Source organism: Spermophilus citellus (genome assembly GCF_964194105.1).
Source record: "Spermophilus citellus genome assembly, chromosome: 2".
NCBI lineage: Eukaryota > Metazoa > Chordata > Mammalia > Rodentia > Sciuridae > Spermophilus > Spermophilus citellus.
The window spans coordinates 75,158,873-75,181,362 of NC_138183.1; the positions used below are offsets into that span (position 1 = coordinate 75,158,873).

A 22,490-nucleotide genomic window follows, 5' to 3' on the forward strand; every position below is an offset into this window, starting at 1 on the left:
AATTTCCCAAACTGCCCTAGGAGTCACATTTCGATGACATATTTTAAGCTTGCAGTGGGGTTCAGAGCTCAGAGTGGTGAGAAACAAAGAAACATCTCTGCATAAAATGGAACTAGTGTTTTGAAACTCACCTTATCTCCTTCTTCTATCTCACAGATTTTCTCCTCAGTCGCAGGATTTAAGACAGGAAATTTCTTGCCACTCACTGAATCATGCCATTCATTGTTTATGAAGATCTGCAAGGATTCAGAGAAAGTAGATTAAATTTTTTTAAAATATGCAACAAATTTGGAGTATTTTTACATAAATTAAGTGGAAGCATGACATGATACCTAAATTTTGTTTATTCTTGTTTCCCTTGAAACATTTTTGGTTGTTTCTGATGTTTTATATATAAACACACATACACACAACTATATGTACACAATAAAATACAGCAATATTTTTAAGTTTCATAAAGGTATGTAATCTTTTCAATGCCAGAAAATATAGATTGGAGAAAACAATTTAGAAAATGATGCTTTTTACCTGAAATTGCTGTGAATTTGAGACAAGAGCAGAAGTTTTGGTGGGCTTAATCTTTGTCAGTCATTGTTCCTGTTTTCCACTTCAGATTCTGAACATGCTCATTTGGGGTTACTGGTGATTTGATATCAAAAATGAAAATTTTGTGATGCTTCTTTTTACTGTTGTAAAGCTAGTTTTAGGTTGGGGTTTAAAAAAGAAGTTTGCTTAGGAAAACTTGGCTAGTGGTGTGTTTTCCGGTTACTTTTTAAAGGCATAGGAATTTTGTTCTTTTAGAAAGAGTATCTTATAATTTATTTGTCATCAGCTGAGATCAGGTGCTAGATTTTTAATGATATATATGAGAAAGAGACATGCATCTAAAGAAACAGTGGTCCGGAAAATTTGGAATTTTATTCTACATGCACTATAAGGGAACAGAAATATTAAAGTACCAGAAAGCATATAGTATAAAAATTCTTGAGTTTGAACTTTTGCAGCCTTGAATTTGTACTTTCTTTAAAAACAGCTTTAATATTCATTTACTTTTACTGAAAAAAAATTTTGATAATGCCAAATTAAGGAATGACCCCTTTGTGACAACTAAAGTGAAGCTCTATTTCTGACATATGCTAGAGAAATCTTTTATCATCAGTTTGTTTCTCATTTATTCTCCTTTTTTTTCTTATTACTGAAATATTAGAACAATCATAATAAATATTGGATGTCACATATTACAACTTTTTTGAAGCCATGACAACATGAGCTAGTTTATTTAATTTTGATTCATAGGAAGTTGATGCATATAGCCTTATAAGAGAGATGTCTTATGCCCTGGTTTGTAACATACATCTTAATTGAGACATTTCTCCTTACCTGATAGCTACAAAAGAAAAGTATATAGTTCAATCCAGAATGTATTAAAAAACCACTACCCAAGGTTTAAATCAGTTGCTATGCTAAGTGCAAATCACTTAGCTATTAAACATTTGCCAACAATGGCTGTCAAGATTGTACATTCTGCACATGAGAACACTATGCTATTTGCTGTCAAAAGGGGGAAGGACAAGCCTCCTTGTTTGCCTGTCTGCACCAATACAATCATACATAGAACAAAACAGCATTATCCTATATACTGAAGAGTTAAAAAGAATTTCAGTGATAGCTAAAATCAAAAGGAAAAAAGGTGCGGGCATGAATAAATAAAGGACCATGGGGCCCAAAGCAGCTCAAATGCAGAGACTAGATGTGGAAAGATAGATATATGAAGAGGATCAAGTACCAAGAAAATCCTTGCTACTCTGGTAGGGTAATCAAATACAGAGGGAGACCATAAAATTCATCAAACTATACCCAAAGAAGAAGAAAAAATAGCAGCTTAGTTCAATTCAGTGAAAAATAAATTCAGATTAAAGTGCTGAGTTGCCCAACGTCTCTTAAAAGTGACTCAGCACATTAGCTACCAGGAACACACTTTACAGAAACCCATAATTACTCTTAGTATTTTCTTTTATGCATCACAGGCCTTTACTGCTTAGTATTTTTCTTCCCAAGGGAAGGCTGGGAAACACTTTAATCAGCCTCTCCTCGCTCATGCTCTCTTTCTCTCTCTCTCACATACACACACACTCTCACACACATACATGTAACACGCACATACACACACATAACCCTCTTCATTTAATGATACATATAATCCCTAGTCACTTCTTCACATCTCTTTGTTCCTTCTTACAATTTAACTCTCTCCCTGTCCGCCCTGCCCCCCATCTCTGCCTAATTAAAATTCAGTTTTCACCCAGTTACTAGAATCTTCCTTAACCAACCAAATTCTCCTCAGAATACTTTAGTGGCTTCCCTTGTCAAGCTTCTTAGAATGGAAGCAGTTTGTGATCTGGCCCTCGGGTGCTTTTCCAGCCTCTGCCCCTCAGGCACCCATGTCTGGGCCTCCCTCTTCTGCCTCCAATACCATGGCGGTCTTTGCATCCCACCTCTATTCATGCTGCTTCTCAGATTGCAGTTTCACTATTTTCTTCTTGTACTTGAAACTCTAGCTAAAGGCATCATCTCCTCATGAAGATTTCACTAGTTGCTCCAATTGGATTTAATCTTTCTTCAAAATAGCATGCAAGTATTCTATAAAATTAGTTATCAGGTTCTGCTTTGTGTTACAGTTAGATGTTCACATATCAGCCCATGAAATTTCAAACAAATCATAGTACCTGCCCTAGATTTTTAAATCAGCCTTTCAAAACTATCATCAGATTCACTCACACTTGATAATTCTGTCTCCCTCTGCCCTAAAGATTGAGTTACCTCCTCAGACTATATCTTTAAACTGAGAGAACGTTAAGTCTCATTTCTCATTCCGAAGAGATACACTCAGAATTCTATCCTTCTATGGTCTAATTTCACTAAAAAAAAAAAAAAAAAAAAAAAAATCAAATGAAAACAACATACAGATGTCATTCTGTTAGGCTTCTGGTGAGATTTTCCAGTTCCCGTCTGGGTCCTCTGACCCTTAAGTCTGTGATAACTTGTAGTTTCAAGTTTTCAATAATACACCTTCAATACAATATATTTTTCTCCTTGTGGTTTTTTTTTTTTTTTTGGTAAAAGAATCATTACAATATGTATAGACCATCTTGCTTTATTATCAGAGTTGTGCGTCTAAACTGTATATAACCCCCCACTTACACCCCACCCAGATAAAAGTCAGTGAATGATTTATAAATGAACATGAACATTACATAATAATAAAACTTCATCTGGCAGCCTTTAGGAACTGAAGAGATCAGTTCTCGATAATTTCAAGTTACCAGCTATTGCTCTGCATCATTCAATTTTAGCAGAGAACATCATTTGAACTTGTGCTTACATTTACAGAATCTGAGATGGTCACTTTTGTTTTATCAGAGACATTTTTGTCAAATAATGAGCAAATACTGGAGACATCATCTAGGAAGTACTGTGCGAAAATGCAGATGAGTTGGACATGGGCCTTCTGTATACTCTAAGAGGAGATTGCTGGTTAGATTAACTACTAAGGTCACCCCGTGAGGACTAAAGATATAGAATCAAATGACCAAAGCAGTAATTCACAGAAGAGAAGGTTGTGGGCTGGAAGAACGTGTTGAAGAAAGGGAAGGGATTGGTGGAAAGGTGAAAATGAGCAAAGGGATGGGCAAATCTTGGCATGGCTGCAACACAGTGAAGAGATCAATCCCAAACTGAGAGTGTCAGTGCAAAGAAAGCCATAGGTAAGATCTGACAACGATAACCAGTTCATTTGTGGTGGATCTTGATCCCCAGGATGAAAAGCTTGAACTCCCTTCTGCATCAAATAGATATTTTAGAATATTGATTTTATAAAATTTTAGAAATATTGATTTTTTTAAAGCATCCCAATTGAACTTGGAGTAACCAGAGTCCAGGTGATTGACCCAGAGATTGTGCCAAGAATGATGTTATAAAGCATTAGAGTAGGTAGCAGTATCTACTGCAATAGGTCATCTACAATCTAAAAGTTACAAATTGTGTATCTTCTTCTACACACAGACCTTTCAGCATTAAGACAAAGTTCAGTGTAGGTTATACCATCATCAAGAGCCCCGAGGGGCAGGTGTTGCCCCATGCTCTTCTCCTTAGCTATGAAGAACTTATTGTAGGAACTACCTTAATTATCTTTTTACTATTTTAATTTAATTAGCTTTACATTTGGCATTTGCCTGCTAGCTACCTGTGTGACCCAATAGAGCTCAATAATCACCCTTCCTGCAGTTACATTAAATGGTTATATGGATGTTTGGCCAATGAATGTTTATTATAATAGTTGTGAAACTTTATTTTAGTCCAGTTGCAATGGTCTGTCATTGGAGACAACCTCATTTTCCATGTGTTATTGGCCGTAAGCAATTGTAGGGAAAAAGGGATGTTGTTATAAAAGTAAAATATTCTTGGGTACTATTTAAGCATCATATTCACTATATTCTATTTATGAATTTTGGACTCAGGATACTTTTGAATATCCATGTACAGTAGACATCAACCTAAAGTTCACAGTATCGGTTGGAAATTATAGATGTTTATGCATACTCATGGAAACCAAGTGCTTTTATATGAGGAAATAATCAGTAAGTATGTTGAGGCAACTTAAAAATTGATTTCTACTCTACATTTTAGATATGTCAAATTTAAATAGATATATCCTATTATCTTTGATAAACAAGTAGCTGTTTCCTGGATGCAGTTTAGTGTCTAAGTCATAATTTGGGGATGATGTTGCCTTTCTAGAGGACAAGTTACTATTATCATTTTTGTTGTTATTATTATTAATGTACTTGGTATAAAACTACAATTTTAAATAAATAAGTGATTTCCACAAAATATTTTTGAGTTAGATCCAATTGAATTTTAATGGGCAAAATAAAGACCCACTAGCCTTATCGGCCCATACAAGATTTTGGAGCCTGTTAGTTTAAGTGGAGAAGCCTTGACTCCTTCCAACATGGCCCCCTAAATCACATTACCTTTGCAGGACAGTAACTGGGTCACCAACATTAGGGTCTGATAAGGAAAGCCAAGACTTTCTTGGTGGCCTATCATATTTTTAATGCACAAAGGATTTCTTTTAAGATAGCCCAAGGGAATGGTAAGAGTTTCTTTTTATGTCACCTGCATGGGTTTGCAACCCTGAAAGCCAGGGTCACAGCAGGGGAGTGGTGGGTGGGTATGCAGCCCCATAGGGAGTGATGTGAGCTGCAAAGGTATAAAGGTTCTCCTGCCTTAGGAACCTAACAAAGTACCAAACCCCACTGAGAATAAGGTATGAAAGATAGGGATGATGAACAACAAGACAGAGATAAAAAAGTAAGTTGGGGAGGGGGTGTGTGTGAAACATTTAAAAGAATCAAAGCAAGATCTCTGGCAACTCCTTTCAACCCTGAGGCAGCAAAGCAAAATGTTGAAACTCAAAGTAGAAAAATATAAAGGAAATTAAGGAGGAAATAACAGTTGGGAAGAAAATATTTAGTGGCAGTCAAAGGTATAAAAACAAAATGAGAAAATGAACAAAACTGAAATAGGAGAAATAAAAGTTTTCTTCTATTTTTATTTTATATTATAGCCTGACTTCTGTAATCTGAATACATACATTTTTTTTCTGATTGTTTAAAAAAGCCATTCAGTATTTTCAATTTTGTCGGGGAAAAAGAAAAGATACTGCAGCATTTAGTTTGAACCATACTGTCAGTCTGCCTGCCCTAAAAATAATAAAAGTACTTACCGGCAAGTTCTGGGTATCATATATATCCTGCAGAAGCACTAGAAAGTTCTGTGCATACTTCATATTTAATAGTTTCAACACTCAATAATACCAGTGCTTGCACAGAACCCTCGCACTTCTAAATAAAATACCAAATACAGAGCACAATTCAGTTGTTTCTTATTTGTATTCCTTTGACATCTAAAAAAGTCTGGGAGATCAGTGGAAAGAGCCTGATAATGACTTAGGACAGAAGAAGTCTCAGTCAAAGCAAAGTTTTGAGAGCGGTGGTATCTGAGCAAATTTGCAGGGAGCAAATTCCTTTAACAATCGCAACATTATAATAAAACAGGTAGAGATATTGAGATACCAGAAAACCAAGTATCAGCAATACTTTACATCCCTTCCACGCCAGGCTGCTAAGTTTGTGGGAACTTTTGATATACATTCATGCACACACAGACACTCAAAACATAATAGCCATGAAATCCAGGTTTGTGCAAATACAGTAGTACCCATTGTCTGTAGGGAGATGGGTACTACTATATTTGCACAAACCTGGCAAGATCTTCTGTGAATATTTGAAGTCATTGGTAGTATCAAATTCTATATATGCCATATTTATTCCTATACACACATATATATGGTAAAGTTCAGTTTATAAATTAAGCCAAGTAAGAGATTAAGAACAATAAAATGGAATAATTATAACAATATACAGCAATAGTTTTGTGAATATGGTATCTTACTCTGAAAATACCTTTTTTTTTTCTTCCATAACAGGGATTGAAACTAGGGGCATTTAACCACTCAGCCACATCTTTGGCCCTTTTTTATATTTTATTTAGAGATAGGGACTTGCTAAGTGCTTAGGGCCCCACCAAATTGCTGATGTTGGCTTCAAACTCGCCATCCTCTTACCTCAGCCTCCTCAGCCACTGGGATTACTGGGATTATTATGCCTAGCTGAAAATATTTTATTATACATTTCACTTATTCACTGAAAGTGAACACTTTATGACTTTTCTTTTGAATATACAAATTGCTAGCATCACTATATATGCACTTTGGGACCATTATTAAGTGAAAATAGGGTTACCTGAGCAGAAGCATAATGAGATGACATAGTGGATTTCATAATTTAGAAGGCTCCTAAGGGATTAGTGAGGGGGTAGTGTACACAGTGTGGATATCCAGGACAAATGAATAATTCACTTCCCAGGTGGGACACAGTGGGATGTTTCAAGATTTTTTTTTTACTTTGAAAAGTATACAATTGAAAATTTATGAATTGTATTTTTTGGTATTTCCTATTTAATATTTTCTGACCAAGGTTGACCACAGGTAATCAAAACTACACAAAGTAAAAAGAGGGACCACTATGTTTTCTTTCCTGATTTGTTAGATTTTAGTTAGATATTTAATTATGAAACAATCATTGCTCAAGTTCTTTTGAACATGGTTGTATGTTGCCTCTTATATCTCGTCAACCTGTAACATATCCCCTGACCACAATCATGATAGTGATGGTCATGAAAACCCAAATCCCCTCCTCCACCATCTGACACCAGATCAGTGCTGTGTAGCAAACACACCTCCATGCTATCTGTCTGCATTCACATGAGGGGTTGTTCCTTCTGATGTTGTTGTTTTTGTTTTGACCTGTATTACAGATGACCTGTGACATTTCATTTCTGAGGTACTATCTCAACATTAGCTTGCTCTTCAAATGAATTAGTTCTCATAACATTTCTGAGTGCTCTCACCCAACTCTCTTATTCCAGCTGGTACGTAGTGAAAAATTCTGTAGGTGAAATCCATCTTTAAAAAGTTATGTGATTTATGATGCTTCCTAATTTTCTTTAGACAGGCTGATTACTCTAATATTCAGGGGGGGGATTATTTAAAACAGTATGGGAGAATAAATATTATGTCAACATAAAAGGAGTCATGAACACTGCATTCTGAAATGGGGATAACGCCGTGTCTTCAGATATGTGCTATTTACTTTAGGATTTCTATTGAGTAGGTTTTCTTGAATGAGATTGGAGTACTACTGTCTTTACTGGTTAATTAATATGTGGAAAAGCATCAAATCTGAATTGACAGGACTCAGAATGCAGTACCTTCTTATATTTGCACCTTAGGATCTAGGTGACCTTGAGCAAATCTGTCATGCCGTCTGAGCTGTAAAATGGAAACCTGATAACATCTTTGCTAACTCCTTCCATGGGTTAATACTGAGCCTAAATTAAGATAAATAGATGGAATCAGTTTTGAATCGTGACAGTAATGTAATTATAAATTTCACCAACATTGGGGACTGAGCAATTAAGACTTTTAGGAATCCTCTTGGGAAGGAGAGGTCAAGAAAAGATCAAATGGTAAATATTGGCACTTTTCACAAACCACTTAGTTCTCACAGCCACTTTCCAAGGGACCCATTTTTATTCCCAGTTCACAGACTAGGAAACTGAAGCTCAAGGAGATTAGAAGTTTGGCCAAGGTCACATTATTTACTAAGTATGAAAGCTCGAAATTGAAGCCAGGCTGACCTTATTGAACCAGTACACCTTACAACCATTTGGCTATTCATTCAACTACTTCCAAGCCTTAAGCAAACAAAATATTGCTTCAGTAAGAAGCATATGTGTGTGTGTGTGTGTGTGTGTGTGTGTGTGTGTATAATCTCAAGTCAGCCAGGAGTGTTAGAAATACACACCTGTATTTCCAGGGCTTTCTAGTTCATATCCAGTAATTTAGCAAGGTTCTAAGCAACTTAGTGAAACTTTAAGCAACTTAGTGAGGTCCTGTCTCAAAATAAATAATAAAAAGGACTGGGGAAGGAAAAAAAAAGAAAGAAAGAAAATGCGGGCACAGTGGAGCACACCTGTAATTCCAGCAACTTGGGAGATTGAGGCAGGAAGTTCATGAGTTCAAACCCAGCCTTAGCAACTTAGAGAGGCCCTATGCAACTCTGCAAGACCATCTCTAATAAGAATAGATTTTTTAAAGAAAGGGCTGAGGATGTGGCTCAGTGGTCAAGCTCCCCTGCATTCAATCCCTGGTATCAAAAAAAAAAAAAAGTTTCTCAAGTGAAAGTAGTGCTACTACTGCACAATCAGCATTGTGTTGAACATAAGCCTAGTCTAGTCCTATTTTAAGTGCCCCTTAGAGGTTTCTCTACAAAAACACCATCGGTCAATCTGAACCCAGTCTACATCTCAGTCTAATCTCACACCTTCTTTTCCTTACTTTATTCCAGCCATATTAGACCTCAGACAGTTCTTTCAACATAAAAAGGTTTTGTCTGTAGTGTCTTTGCACTGCTATGGCTGCTCAATCTTGGTTCTTTCCCACTCTTCAAGGCCACCCTAATCTCTGCATCCCTCAGAATTACCTCAAATGTCCCTTCCTTAAATAGATTCTTCCAAACAACCTCCTGAAAAGTAAGCTCTAGCTCCTCATCCCCTCTCAGCTTCCAGCATTCTTCCTTTTAGGACTTACCATAATTTGTGATGAAAATATTTAATTTGCATGTTTTCTGCTCCACACATGCTCTAGGAATATAATCTCCATGAGACAAGAATCATACTAGCCTTTTTATGTTATGAGACCTAACACAGAACAATCTCACAATAACCTTATTCAATGAAGGAAATGGAAAAATGGGAAAAAGGATAGAAAAAAGGGAAAGATCAGGGAAGGGTGGGTATTTAGACATATATGTGACCTGAATTTGTCTGTTGTGAACATTTAAAAAAGAGATAATGTGGGGAAAAACATAAAAACTTCTAGTTGTGCCTGCACACAGTCTTCACAGATTAATGACTCTCTCCTATCAAAAATAGTTTTGATACAGAAAGTTTAAACCAACCAGAGATCTAGAAAAACAATTGCCTTCTCTAACCAAAATGTAATCCATAGGTGCTGAAGAAATGGAGTTCACACAGAGATCATGCTCCTGTGTCAAAGTCCTCTGCCTCACAGCCTCTCTCAACCCAACCCCCACCTTTTCATTCAAAGCAGAAAATATCTTTCCTTTCAATTGTCCCTATAGTTCTCTTAATTTGCTAATTTGGTGGCAAATGTCCTCTTGCTGGCCTGGGAACAGCTGAGCAGCAGCTGGAGAGTCTCAATGTCATGCATCCTCCAGTAATCAGGAATGGGCAATGGAAGGTCAGAATAAAAATGGACAAAACATTGCAATTCCACCTCCCCAAACAGTGGTGTTGGCCTCAGACAAATCACTAGTTGGTGTAAGGCCTCAGTCTGCCAGTCTTCTCAGCTTTGTCACTCACCAGCTGTATAGCTTTAGGAAAGTTACTTAGCCACTCTGTTCTTTAGTTCCCTCAGGTTTAGAAGGGACATAGTAGCCTCTTCATAGGGTTGTTAGTGATGGAGCCAATGAAATTATTGTGTAGAACTAAAACAGTCAGTGGCAGAGTAAACCCAAGGTATTTTTGCCATAATTTTTTCTGTGTGCATATATGTGTATATAATGTCATGAATTAGTGAAAGAAAATTTCACACATGAACAAACTATTGTTCAATGAGCTCAATTTAATAATCAAGTTAAACATATTGGAGTTTGAATCCTATCTGAGAAAGCTTGTCTTATTGAATTTCCCATTTGTCTTTTTTTTTTTTTAAGGTAAAAACAGTATTGTGAAAGGAGAATGGAAAACCGAGTTACCAAATCCCGTAAGAGAAAAGTCTTGATCCCTGAAATCCAGGATAAAGCTTAGGAACTTCGCTCCATTTCGATCTTTGTCAGGTGGGACATAACTGTGCAAGACAAAGTGACAGGAAAACGAGGGAAGAAAATGAGCCCAGAAGAGCATCTGTGGGAAGCCATCCAGGAAAGGTCAGGTGAGAGAGAAATTTCTGGAAAAACTGGGAGGAATTCGGAAAAATAAATGTAACTAGGACACTTAGTCTTAAACACTTCCCATGTGCCAGGGAATTCATTTGATACTGTCACCCACCAGTAGGAAAGAGGTACCTGGATAATCCCCATTTTATTTGTAAGGAAATGAGGCTGAGAGAGGTATGTTGTTTGCCCAATGATCATATAACTTTCAAAGAAGCTCTTTATGTAAAGCCTCCATTCAAGGGATGGGTTGGCAGAGGTAGGATTCACTTACAATTGGAAGAGGGAATAATAAGGGCAGGGATGAGATCCAAGTTCATGTGGATTTATGATGTTATTGAGGTTTTTAAATTTCCAAAAGCTCTTGAATCATCTTTGAAAATATTTCTTCAACTCTAATCTCTGTTCCATCTACCCCAACAAAGAAATAATCTGACTGTACTAAAAAATAAGTCACTAAAAGATATGCATCAATGGGTTCTTTTGTTTGGATGAAAAGCAGCCTTAAGCTTAAGCATATGTAGCTCTTCTACTGAAGCTATACATGTACAGGTACAGAGATCTATAAGCATATGGATATATAAATTTTGTTGTTGTTGTTATTCATCCCTTCTGGTCCCTTCTCTCTCCTTTGCCCCATAACCTATATACTTCTAGCAATAATAAAGAAACACATTAAAATTGTAGAAAAAAATAATACAGAAGTTTAGGGGCTGGTTGGAGAAGCTCATTCCACAGATACCTTATAAAACCCTTGCTTTCTTGGTTTGTAACGGAGAAAATTATTCCCTAACCATCATTCACCCAACTCCTCTTGCAAGTGCAAATCCAATGCAGTTCTGCAGTGGGACACAGTAAAAAGAAAACGCAAAAGCATTTGAAAAAGCTCACCCATTTAGATTTAATTACATACATAACTGGTGTCCTTCCAAGTGTGAAAACGTTGTAACCCATAAGTCAAATAATAAAATGCCCTCTGAGCAGACTAGATTCATATAGAAGATGCATGAGAAATTAAAATTCACCAAATTGCTTCATATATTTGCACTCAGTGTAGCACTAAACATGGAGCAAATGCCTGTTCTTTGAATCTTGTCTTTTTTTTTGAACACTTAGGTCAGTCATTTTCCCTCGAAGGGTGTTCTTGGGCAATGACTTTGAAGGGAAGAGATTTAAATCTTAAAAATATCTTTCTGTGGTTAAAGGATCACTAGTTCTGTGCTTGTGTATTAGATTTTTAAGGAATAACTTATTTGTCTAGTACTGTTACTTACATGCCTAATTGATAACTGCAAAATGAAGCTTAATTCAGTAGAAAGCTTATTTCATGTTAGAGCTAAATACACACAGGAAGATTTGCAAAGTCAAATTCAATAAAGGGTGAGGGAGCATCCACACTACTAACATGTCTTCTGGGGTATACTTTCATAGAAAAATATATCTTTCTAACAATTGCAGTGATATAATCTAATCTGCCGATAATTTTGATCTTCACAGCATGTATTTTTAAAAGCACCTAGTTTGAATTGAAATTTCTGTGAATGACAAACCTGGAAGAAGAAAGTCAAGAGTCTTGTGATCTTCTGGACCTACCTTGGCCAAAGGTAAATTGTCAGAGATTATGGACTCACCAAATTTTTCGTGTTCCCATTTGCAATAAAATTAAATGGAAAAGTATGTTCCCTCTAATAAACCCTTGTGAAATAATGCTTTCATGTACTTCATAGCTGCAAGTCAACCCTGTTAAAGGCACAGGCTCATTTCTGCTGACATTTTCCTAAGGAAAAGAGCCAATCATCTGAGCAGCTTCCTCATTTGCTGTGCTTATGAAAATGAAAATGCAACAGACCTCAGGACAGCAAAACCATCCACAGTCACGAGTAAAGAGTCAATATGTAATAGTGGGGCTCCATCAAGTTTAAGGGTTTTGGTTTTTTGCTGGTTAATTCACAAAGCAAAATGACTATCCTCTGAGTTGCAATAGTTCGTTTCATACCTGACTTTCTGCATCAGACCAGAAAGCTAACTCTAAGTGATTTTGGTTAGACTGCTTTGTTTGTTTCTTTGTTTGGAGGCCTAGGATCTGACAGGGAAGCTGGCTTGTAACCGTGAAATAGGCAAAGTTCAGAATTACTCTCAGAACAACTTCAGCAGGATCCATTTCCTAGTTCTCTGTGGCTGTGGATTTTGAAGTCTGGGTCTGGCTCCTGCTCTTGTTTCTCTAAATATTTATCAGTTAACAATGACACATCTGCTCCAATAACAACAAACTTGGTTGGAGAAATAAATAAGCATGCTTTCTTTCCCCAAATATGCAAAATAATACAAGTCCATTTGAAGGTTTTTGAAACAGCTTTCAGCCAACTATCAGAATTAAGTTCTCTGATTTAACACTCATTTTATTAAACATATAGAAAAGTTATATTATTAAAGCATGCTGTGTTTCTCCTTTAAAAATATATTTTCCACTTGTTTGACTCCTTCTAGTAAATTCATTTAGTGAATATTTGCTTTCTTTATTACACATGCCAGCTGTTCTAAAGTTAATAGAACTGCTTACTAAAGTCCACTGAATTATGGTGCAAGAACCTTTCATACAACAGAGAATTCCTTTCACTTGGAAAGATTTTAAGTAATGAAATTTTGGAAAGTTGTCTGATCTGATTTAGAATCCACCATTTGATCAGGACACTAAACCCAGACCTGCATTTGGCAAGCCTTTTATTCTTGTATTTGCAAAAGGCTCTTGAACATAAGTTTACTTAAATTGACCTTTTATGCTTTAAATACATGTACTTTTTACAGACCCAAGGCAAAGCAGCACATACAAATCGTACTAACCTTAGTATATTGAATCTTCAAATTGGTGAGTGGGACAGGTAACTCTGGCACTGCTGAGGACAACATTTCTGGTTCGGCTCCTGGAACACAGGTGACAGGCTCAGCAATTTGGTTCTGATAGAGCACTTGGCTTTATTTGTTCCTTTTTATCTGCACGGGGCTAAGGTTTATTTGCATATTGGGATACGATTGGATGAACAGACTGGGAGCAAAAAAGAAAGGACACTACTTATTTGTAACACCTAGGGCAGGAAGCCTTTGACTTTAGACTTAAATCCTTAAGAAACCAGCAGTCCAGCACCAAAGTTGCATCTGGAGACAGTACACTATTTGCAGATGAATTAATTTACAAAGCCGAAACCTGTGATAAGGGTTTGCGGTGCAGCTGCTCTGGCCACTAAAGCCAGTTATTATTTTTTTTGGCTTTTGGTGCTTTTTATGCTACTATGTAACTTTCCATTCTCTGACAGACTGGGAATCAGAGAATTTGAGAATTCTCAAATTGAAAAAATGTCTCTAAAAGGGCACTTGTTCTCAGGAGAAGCTGGGAAAAAGAGGACCCTAGCCAGGTACCTTCAGGACAAGGCTGTCAGCACCCCATCTCCCAGAAATCAGGGTGCTGTTGGGGAAAGAAAACCCTCTGTCTAGACCCTACCCTAACCTGACTTTTAAAAGAAAAATCAATCAGATATATTTTCAGTGCCTCATAGGAGGGTAAGTAGATCTCAGAATTTCTGTGATTTCAGAAAAGTCAGCAGGACCTTTAGGGAATTCAGAGAACACTGTCATACACAATCACCACAATTAGCAATATAATGGTACCATCTGTAAAACTTCATGTAAAACTCAAGTGACCTAACTGAGTTGACAATACAGGTCTGTAGTCCCAGCCACTCAGGAGGCTGAGTCAGAAGGACCACAAGTCCAAGGGCAGCTTGAACAACTTACAAAGACCTGCCTCAACATTTTTTTTAAAAATGAGGATGAGAGGTGGTGCTGTGGATGTAGCTTAGTGGTACAGCACCCCTCATTCAATCCCCAGTACCACAAAAATAAATGAATGAATAAATAAATAAATAATGAAACTAAGGTAACCTCTGGTTTTAGGTGTTTATATCAACCAATCATTGCTACATGCAATTGATAAAGAAAGAATTTCAACAGTACTCCCAAATAGTTTAAGTTCTTAGTGTTTCAAGCTGGGAACTTTCAAAAAGTACAATTTTTAACTGCAGGACTCCCATTTTAAGTACAATGCTTTATTGTACTGAAGCTTCAGAAAAAAAGTTAAAATAAGAAGAAGATAAAATTCTTTGGATGCTCTGATTATTAAGAATTTATAATAACCATTTCTTTCTAGTGAAATTGCCTACTCCCCTGAATATGAGATTTGGATAAGGAAATTAAGTTATTAAATAGTTTTTCCAAACCTGGAGCCTTAGTTTCTCTCCATCCTCATTTGGTATCCTCATTTTACAGACAGAGGGAGGATAATTACCTTGATTATGGTCACAGATATAATAAGTACAGGACAAAATTTCGTTTCAAGCCAGTCTGACTCCAAAACTAGAGCTCTTATTTCTACCGTATTTCACCAAATAATCGTCACCACCATATTAACCTATGTTCACGAGTATTCCAGGCATCAGAATCTTGTACAAAAGACAGTTTAGTAATAAATAGTTTTTTAAAGTAACACCAGCATAAGTTTTTAAAAAGCTTCACACAATGGTCATCGTCTACTTTTTTGGCAAAGAAATTTTTAAAAATTAGCATAAAGTGTGACAATCTTGCAGTGAAATATGGTATTTCTTCTCCCTCCCCTCTTCTCTGTAAGAGGGCTCCCAGAGAGGTTCCAGAATGAGCTGGTTTGGTTCTCCAGGAGAATGTCACCCTCTTAGACACCTAGTCTTTATTCATCTAAGGCAAACTTCTGTAAAGAAGTATTTTCAGCTCTTTGGGCCATTTTCTATTGTAACTTACTTGGCTCAAAAGACACTATAGATAATAGGTCATAAGTGTAGGTGTTTTTAATAAATTTTATTTGTAAAAACAAGAGATGGAACAATTTGGGAAATCAGCAGGTCCCTAGATTCTAAGGCAATACCATTCTGAAGTCATTGTCTACCTTGCCCATCTTGTTTAAAGACCACATAGAAATTTCTGTGTTCTTTTCAACTTTTCTCTCTCAATTCTCCTCCCCACCTGTTTTTTTTTTAAGTTGAATTGTTTTGTCTTTCATAAATGTGTTTTGAATTAAATGCACAATTACACAACAGCTGTTACATAATATGCAGAGTGGTACTCCGCCAAGCCCAAACAGCTGTGTTTTGCCACTTTCTTCTGCTCCCAGTTCACAGTTGTTTGTGGATTCAAACACTGGTTTATTTGATGTCCAGGCAGTGAAAGCACAGAGCTTCATGACACACTTGGCGTGTCATCTCATTCTTTGGATGAGCACATCCTTGATTGTACTTGGTTGGGTAGTTACATAAGAAAGGTCTAAGTCAGAAGTTACTGAAGGGAGGTAGAAGCCCTAGCTTTGGAGACAGGTTACCATACCTGCCCACTTAATTTCAACACATATTTACTAAGCATCATTTATTCATCAGACATTCTTCAACCTTAAACTCACTTGAAGAGCAGATCTTTCCCGCGCACAAACTACAATGTCTGAGATCTGTATTTCTGTCTTATGGAATACCAGAGCTTATTTTGTAGAAGAGTATATTCCTGGGAATGTTTATATGGGTGAAAGATTTTTTCTTCTCTTTCCTTTCCTTATAGAGGGAAAAATGGCTTTGGTGAGAACAAAGTGGCCACAGAGGCACATTTTAAGGCTGGACCCAGGGCTTTGTATTTTATTGTGTGCTAGGTAGAGAGGGGTTGGTACTTCAACTTTGCATTCTTGACAAAGGACATTAATCTTTTCTTTCATAGGGACAAGCTAATTCTCTTTCTCTCTCTCTCTCTTTCTCTCTCTCTCTCTTTCTCTCTCACACACACAGAGATAAATAAGTAATATAGTGTAATAGTTTATTCATTTTTTTTGCATGTGACTTTTTTCCAACTCTTTGTGAATGCTGTTATTATACCAAAAACAAAAACAAAAACAAAAAGACCATGACTTCCCAATGAAACCACTGAAACCACTCTCTCATTTACAGGAAGCCTCTCCTGAACTCCTTTCAGACCTCAGACACTGACAAGATGGAAGGATCCTAATCTCCTACCCACTTGAGTAACCAAAATTTTTGAAAATGCAAATATGTTGACAAACCTTAAGTGGATGGTAAAACAAAAATACCTTCTGCAATGGACTGCATGTTTGCATTTCCTCAAGATGCATATGCTGAAATCTACATTGATGGTATTAGGAAGTGGGGCCTTTGGGATGTAATTAAGTCATGAGGTAAAGCCCTCATGAATGGAATTAGCAACCTTTTAGAAGAGGCCCTAGAAAAGTCTCCTGCCAATTTTTGCCATGTGAAGACACAAGAAGTGCAACCCAAAGGAGGCCCTCACAGAACCTGACCCTGCTGGTGCTCTGATGTTGGGCTTCTAGCCCCCAGAACTGTGAGAAATAAATTTCTGCTGTTTCTAAGCCATCTAGTCTCTGGATATTTTTGTTATAGCAGCCTGAAAGGACTAAGACAGCTTCTTTGCATTTTTGAATTTCAAAATCCTAGATTGAAGCTGACTTTCTCTTGCTCAGCCATGTGCCCCATTCCTGGGCTCCTTACCTTAAGCATGGGTGGATGGGTCAGCCTTTGGTTAATTTGACAATAGATCTATCCCTATATTATTTGATGACTATAATTTTATCAAATATCACATTATTCTTAGTCCTATTTGGGTTTTAATACTGACACTTGGGTTTTAATATTTTTGAAAAAGTAGACCTTGTTTGTGGTGAGAAAATCTGCTTGACTGGCAAGTTGGTGTTAAAAAAAGGAATTTGAGTAAGTGAACATATGGGTTGGTGGGCTCCTGTTCATCTGCCGTTCTTCTCTACTTAGCAAAATTTTCTCACCTCTGATTTCTTCTGCTCCTCAGATATCCTATCATTGTTTTTCTCTTCATCCCACATTACTGAGGGTAGATGCCTTTTACCTTATATAATCAGGACACTCACAGATTAGTAAAGTCTCTAAAAGAAACAGCAGATTAAATCTTCCATACAAGGATTGTTTTAGTTTAAGTAGGTTTTGCTAAACCTTATAAACCAAGGCTATCTCTTGAAACAGTGTGTGCTCAGAATTTGAGATAATCTTGCATAAATAGCAATTAGTGTTTTTTTCCTGCAGTTTTCTCTTTGTTTCCTTAAAGCAGAAGGTGAGATTAAAGACACTAAAAACATGAATGTGGCGATTTGAATGTAGACTATTTTAAGATTTTAGTAATTTTCTCATTTTTTGTTTACAGTTGTCTTGTGCACAGATTATGCAACATATTTATCAATTTGACCATTGAATGTTTGCATTCAGTGGTTTTCATAAAAAGCTCCCCTTTACCCCAATAAATCAATAAATAACACTAATTTAATTATGTAATCCAAATAGTAGTTCAAATGAATAGCCAGCTTCTAGAGCAAAGAGATTTAACTATTGTTCCCTACATGGAGCATTCACAGACATGAGTGGCAATTATAATGATTTTTGCTTTTTGTTTATTTTTTGTTTATTTAAAATTTGCTTTTTGAATCAAATATGCTGTCTATAGAAAATTGCAAGATCATTAAGTGCAAAACTCAATAGTTATACATTTGTATATTAAAAACACTTTAATATATTAACATATTTTAGTGTGTGTATGTGTGTGTGTATGTGTGTATAGACTCACACACATTAACACACTAGGCAAGTGTTGTACCACTGATCTATATCTCCATCCTTGTATTATTTTGTTAATTACAAGCAGTTTACAAACTCATATGTTGTGTATATGGATGCCAAGAGATTGTGTTTCTCACTTTGTATCTGACCAAAGTCTGCAACTTGACTTTGACCCCAACCTTATCCTTTGGAAAGCTGAATGTATTACTGAATGAGGCCATTTTGCCTACCACACAGTATGCCAATCACTGATACAGAAAGATTTGCAAGAGAAAAAAGTTTATTTGCAGGGCAGCCAGGTGTGGAGGGGTAGACCCAAGCCTCAAATTCATCTCACCAAGAACAGAATTTGGGGCTATTTATGGAAAAAAAGGGGCAGGTGATTTAAGGTATGGGTATAGGTAATTGAAGATGAAGTAATCAGTACATGTGTAACCAAACTTTGAGTCTTTATAAGATGCATGTTGAGGAAATGGCATCATTAGGATCATCTGGAATGGAGTTTTCCTCTTCCTGACTTCAAAAGGTCATCTGTCACACACTTGTGCAGGTCCAAGAAAGTCAGTGGTTTCAACAAAAGTTGCTTTCAAGTCCCTCAAAAGAAATTTAGGCAACTCTTATATCATGACTTACATACCAGAGATGTCATCTATAGCAAAGCTAGCAGTGTGACGTCCAAAATTATTGATTTTTAAAGTCAGCTAAAAGCAGGGAACTACAAGCAAGTGCAGTTGGATAAGAAATGGTGTAATTACCCTGGTTAAGTTTTATAGAACTGTTCAATGCTGAATAAAGGCCCCAAAGACATCTCTGGAAAATAAATTTTATATGAAAAAGGAAAGTGTGCAGATGTGATTTAAGTAAAAATCTTGATATGATTTTCATGGACATTCAAGGTGGCTGTGTATGCAATTATATGTGTTTTAATAACAGGGAGGCAAAGGGCATTTGTCTACAGAAATAGAAGGCAATATGAGCAACAAGATGCTATGTGGCTTTCTTTGAGGCTGGCGGAGGGGCTAGGAACCAAGGAATGCAAAGAATCACACTTTATAAACTGGAAAAGATAAGAAAATGGATTCTCCCCTACATATAGCCTCTGGAGGTAGCAGGTCTTTCCCTCCTCTGATATCAGCCAATGAAGCTAATTTCCATCTCTGGTCTCCAAAATTATAAGAGAATATTGTTTGTTTAACTTCCACATTTATAGCAATTGTTATAGCAACCCTGGGAAACTAAAATGCTATTCAATGAAAATTTAAGTTCAGAGATGACAAATGATCATTCTGTCATTGACCATGTTCCTATTATTCTACATAGTCAGGCTCATTGTTAACATCTAAATATTACGTTCAAATAAAGGTAAATTTCCTATCTGTACCTTGGATTGCAGAACTCCTCAGGTACTTTACATCTTGAAAATCTTTCAGTTTCAGTAGCAGTGTAAATGAATATTTATTTTATATGTATTTGTTGCAAAAATAAAATACAATAATGATATTTGTGGAATATCATTATTCAATTATTAAACAATTTGGACAGTCTCAAAATTTTGGCTTCCATTCGCTTGCTTGATTTTTTTTCACACATTTTAAAGTTTTGCTTGCGTACCTGTATCTATGATCAAGGTATACAATTCTTTCCCAGGCTTGTTGGGTCCCTAAACTAAATATTATACCTCCTCAGATAGCTGGGTTTGCAAACTTGAGAGTGCATATTTGTTTTGTTGAAGTATTAGAAGCATTTATAAAACCTGAATAGTGGTTTTTGCCTGTTTGTCCATTTGAATCATCCAGGGAATTAAAAAATAAAACAAAACAGATTCTGATTTAGTAAGGCGGGGTGAGGCAGGTGTGGGCATGCATCTAAACCTTCTCAGGAAATCCCAGTATGTAGTCAGCTGTTGCAAACACTAAAGTGGAGTTGAGTTCCATTTCCTCGTGGTGCAACCAACTAAAGTTCTCAACGTTGGAGCAACATCCACCTCACCTGGAAACCTTTTAGAAATGCAGTCTCAGGCTCCATCTCAGACCTATTGAATCAGAAACTCCAGGGTGACATCCAGCCACCTGCAAGCCCTCTGGGTGATTCATGTGATTTTGTCTGTTACAAATTTTTGCTCCACCTTGATTGACAAACCCAAATTTCTCATAATTGTGTCCTTATTTTATTCAGTGAATTTCTATTTTATGTCACCACTCTTTTAGAAATGTCTTTGCCTGTTTTTTACTCTTTGTTTCCTACCCTTCCTTCTGGGTTTAATTTCTTTTATTTGAAAATCTGTTAGAAGTTTACATTCTGATTATATTTGTCAGGACCCCTTTATTTTGTTAGATTTTTAGAGAACTTTTGGCTTTGTTGGTCCTCTCTACTGTGATTTGTTCATTTCTTTCTTTTCACTAATGTCTGTTGTAATTTTCTTTATTCCATTTTATATATGTGTGTGTGTGTGTATATATATATATATATATATATATATATATATATATATATATATATATTAGTTGTAGATGCACACAATATCTTTATTTCTATTTATTTATTTTTATGTGGTGCTGAGGATCAAAACCAGGGCCTCACACTTGCAAGACAAGCACTTTACCACTGAGCTACAACCCCAACCCCTTTATTCTACTTTTTTAGCTTAGTTTGCTTTTCCTTCTCCAACTTTTATAGCCTTAGATATTTAGGTTTTCAGCCTTCCATCATTTTGTTTGACACTCTGGGCATGTCTTTAGCAGCACCTATAGATTGGGATATAATATATGAATTTTCACTCAATTCAAAATGCTTTCTAAATTTGATTGATATTTCTTCCTTGATTAATTAGTTATTTTGGTGTGCATTTCTGAATTTCTATATTGGTTAGCAATTTAAGAAAAATATACGTAGCTTATAGCAGTATTCCTGTTTTGTATATATTTTGTATGAACATGACATATACAATTTGTTTCTTTTTCTCAATAATTTTTTACTTTTATATTTAGTCTAAGTGATATAATTGATTTTTGTCTTGTCCTTTTTCAGCTTTATTGAGGAATAATTGACAAACAAAATTGCATATATTTTGATATACATATGCCTTGTGGAATTACTACAATGAAAGTAATTAACATATCCACCATCTCACATTGTTAGGCTTTTTAATTCCTTGTTCTTTTAGCTTAAGAATTATATGTCGTCCTTACTATATTTCAGTGAATTAGTTTAGAACTTACATGCATCTTTTCACTTATCAAAATCTAAATTTAACACTTTTACTCTTTTCCTCAGCTAATCCATTAAAATTTTCCTTAGCACCCATTAAAATTCATTTAAATCCTTTCCAATGTATGTCTCATTGTTGATGGGTATTTACTTAAATGTTTGAGCTTATATTGATATTACTGGGTATTGTGTTTTCCATTTCAGCTCCATTTCACTTGTCTTTCATGTTGATAATATTTAAAAATCAACTTTCTTAGCAAATTTTAAGTATAGATGCAATATTATTAACTGCAGTCACCATGCTGTACATTAGCTTTACAGAACTTATTCATGCTGCCTAAGTGAATCTCCATACTCTCTACTCAAATATCACCACTTCTCCAAATACCCAGCCTCTAGCAACCAACATTCTCTCCCTGATTTAGGAGTTGAATGTGTTTTTAGATTCCACATAAGAATGAGATCATATGCTATTTGTCCTTCTTTGTCTGGCTATTGAACTTTGCCTAATGTCTTTCAGATTCATCATTGTAGTCACAAATGACAGGATTACCTTCTCCTAAAAGACTGATTAATATTCCAAGGTATATCTACCCCAAATGTTTTATGCAGTCATAGACAGACTTAGGCCATTTCCATATCTTGGTTATTATGAATAGTCTGCAGTGGATGTGGGAGTGCAGGTGTCTCCCTCTGGATATGCATGCTCCAAGGTAGAACTGCTGTACAGGTGAACATCTTTGTCTTATTTCTGATCATAGGATAAAGGCTTCAACCTTTCACTATTTTGTAACATTGGTCATAGATTTTTTTTCTTGGATCCCATTTAACAGGTAAAGCCTTTGAAATCCAGAGATAGATAATGAAGTTTACCAAATGATTCTGCTTTGAGTATTGAGGTAATCCTACAGAGAATTATATTAATTGATTTTCAAAAGTTAAGACAACTTTCCATTTTTGGAATAAA

General features: G+C 36.1%; 1 protein-coding gene across 2 annotated transcripts in view; it reads right to left on the bottom strand.

Moving 5' to 3' along the window:
• The window catches only part of ALDH1A1 (aldehyde dehydrogenase 1 family member A1), a 141,127-nt gene that overhangs the window by 35,800 nt on the left and 82,837 nt on the right, over positions 1-22,490 (bottom strand). The window contains exons 4-5 of one of the 2 annotated variants that reach the window (XM_081279365.1): positions 13,482-13,561; positions 132-236 (exon numbers count right to left, since the gene is read on the bottom strand). In XM_081279365.1, coding sequence (XP_081135491.1) covers positions 132-236; positions 13,482-13,561 — 185 coding nt within the window. The remainder of the gene's footprint in view (positions 1-131; positions 237-13,481; positions 13,562-22,490) is intronic. The other variant, XM_081279366.1, reaches the window with a different exon arrangement.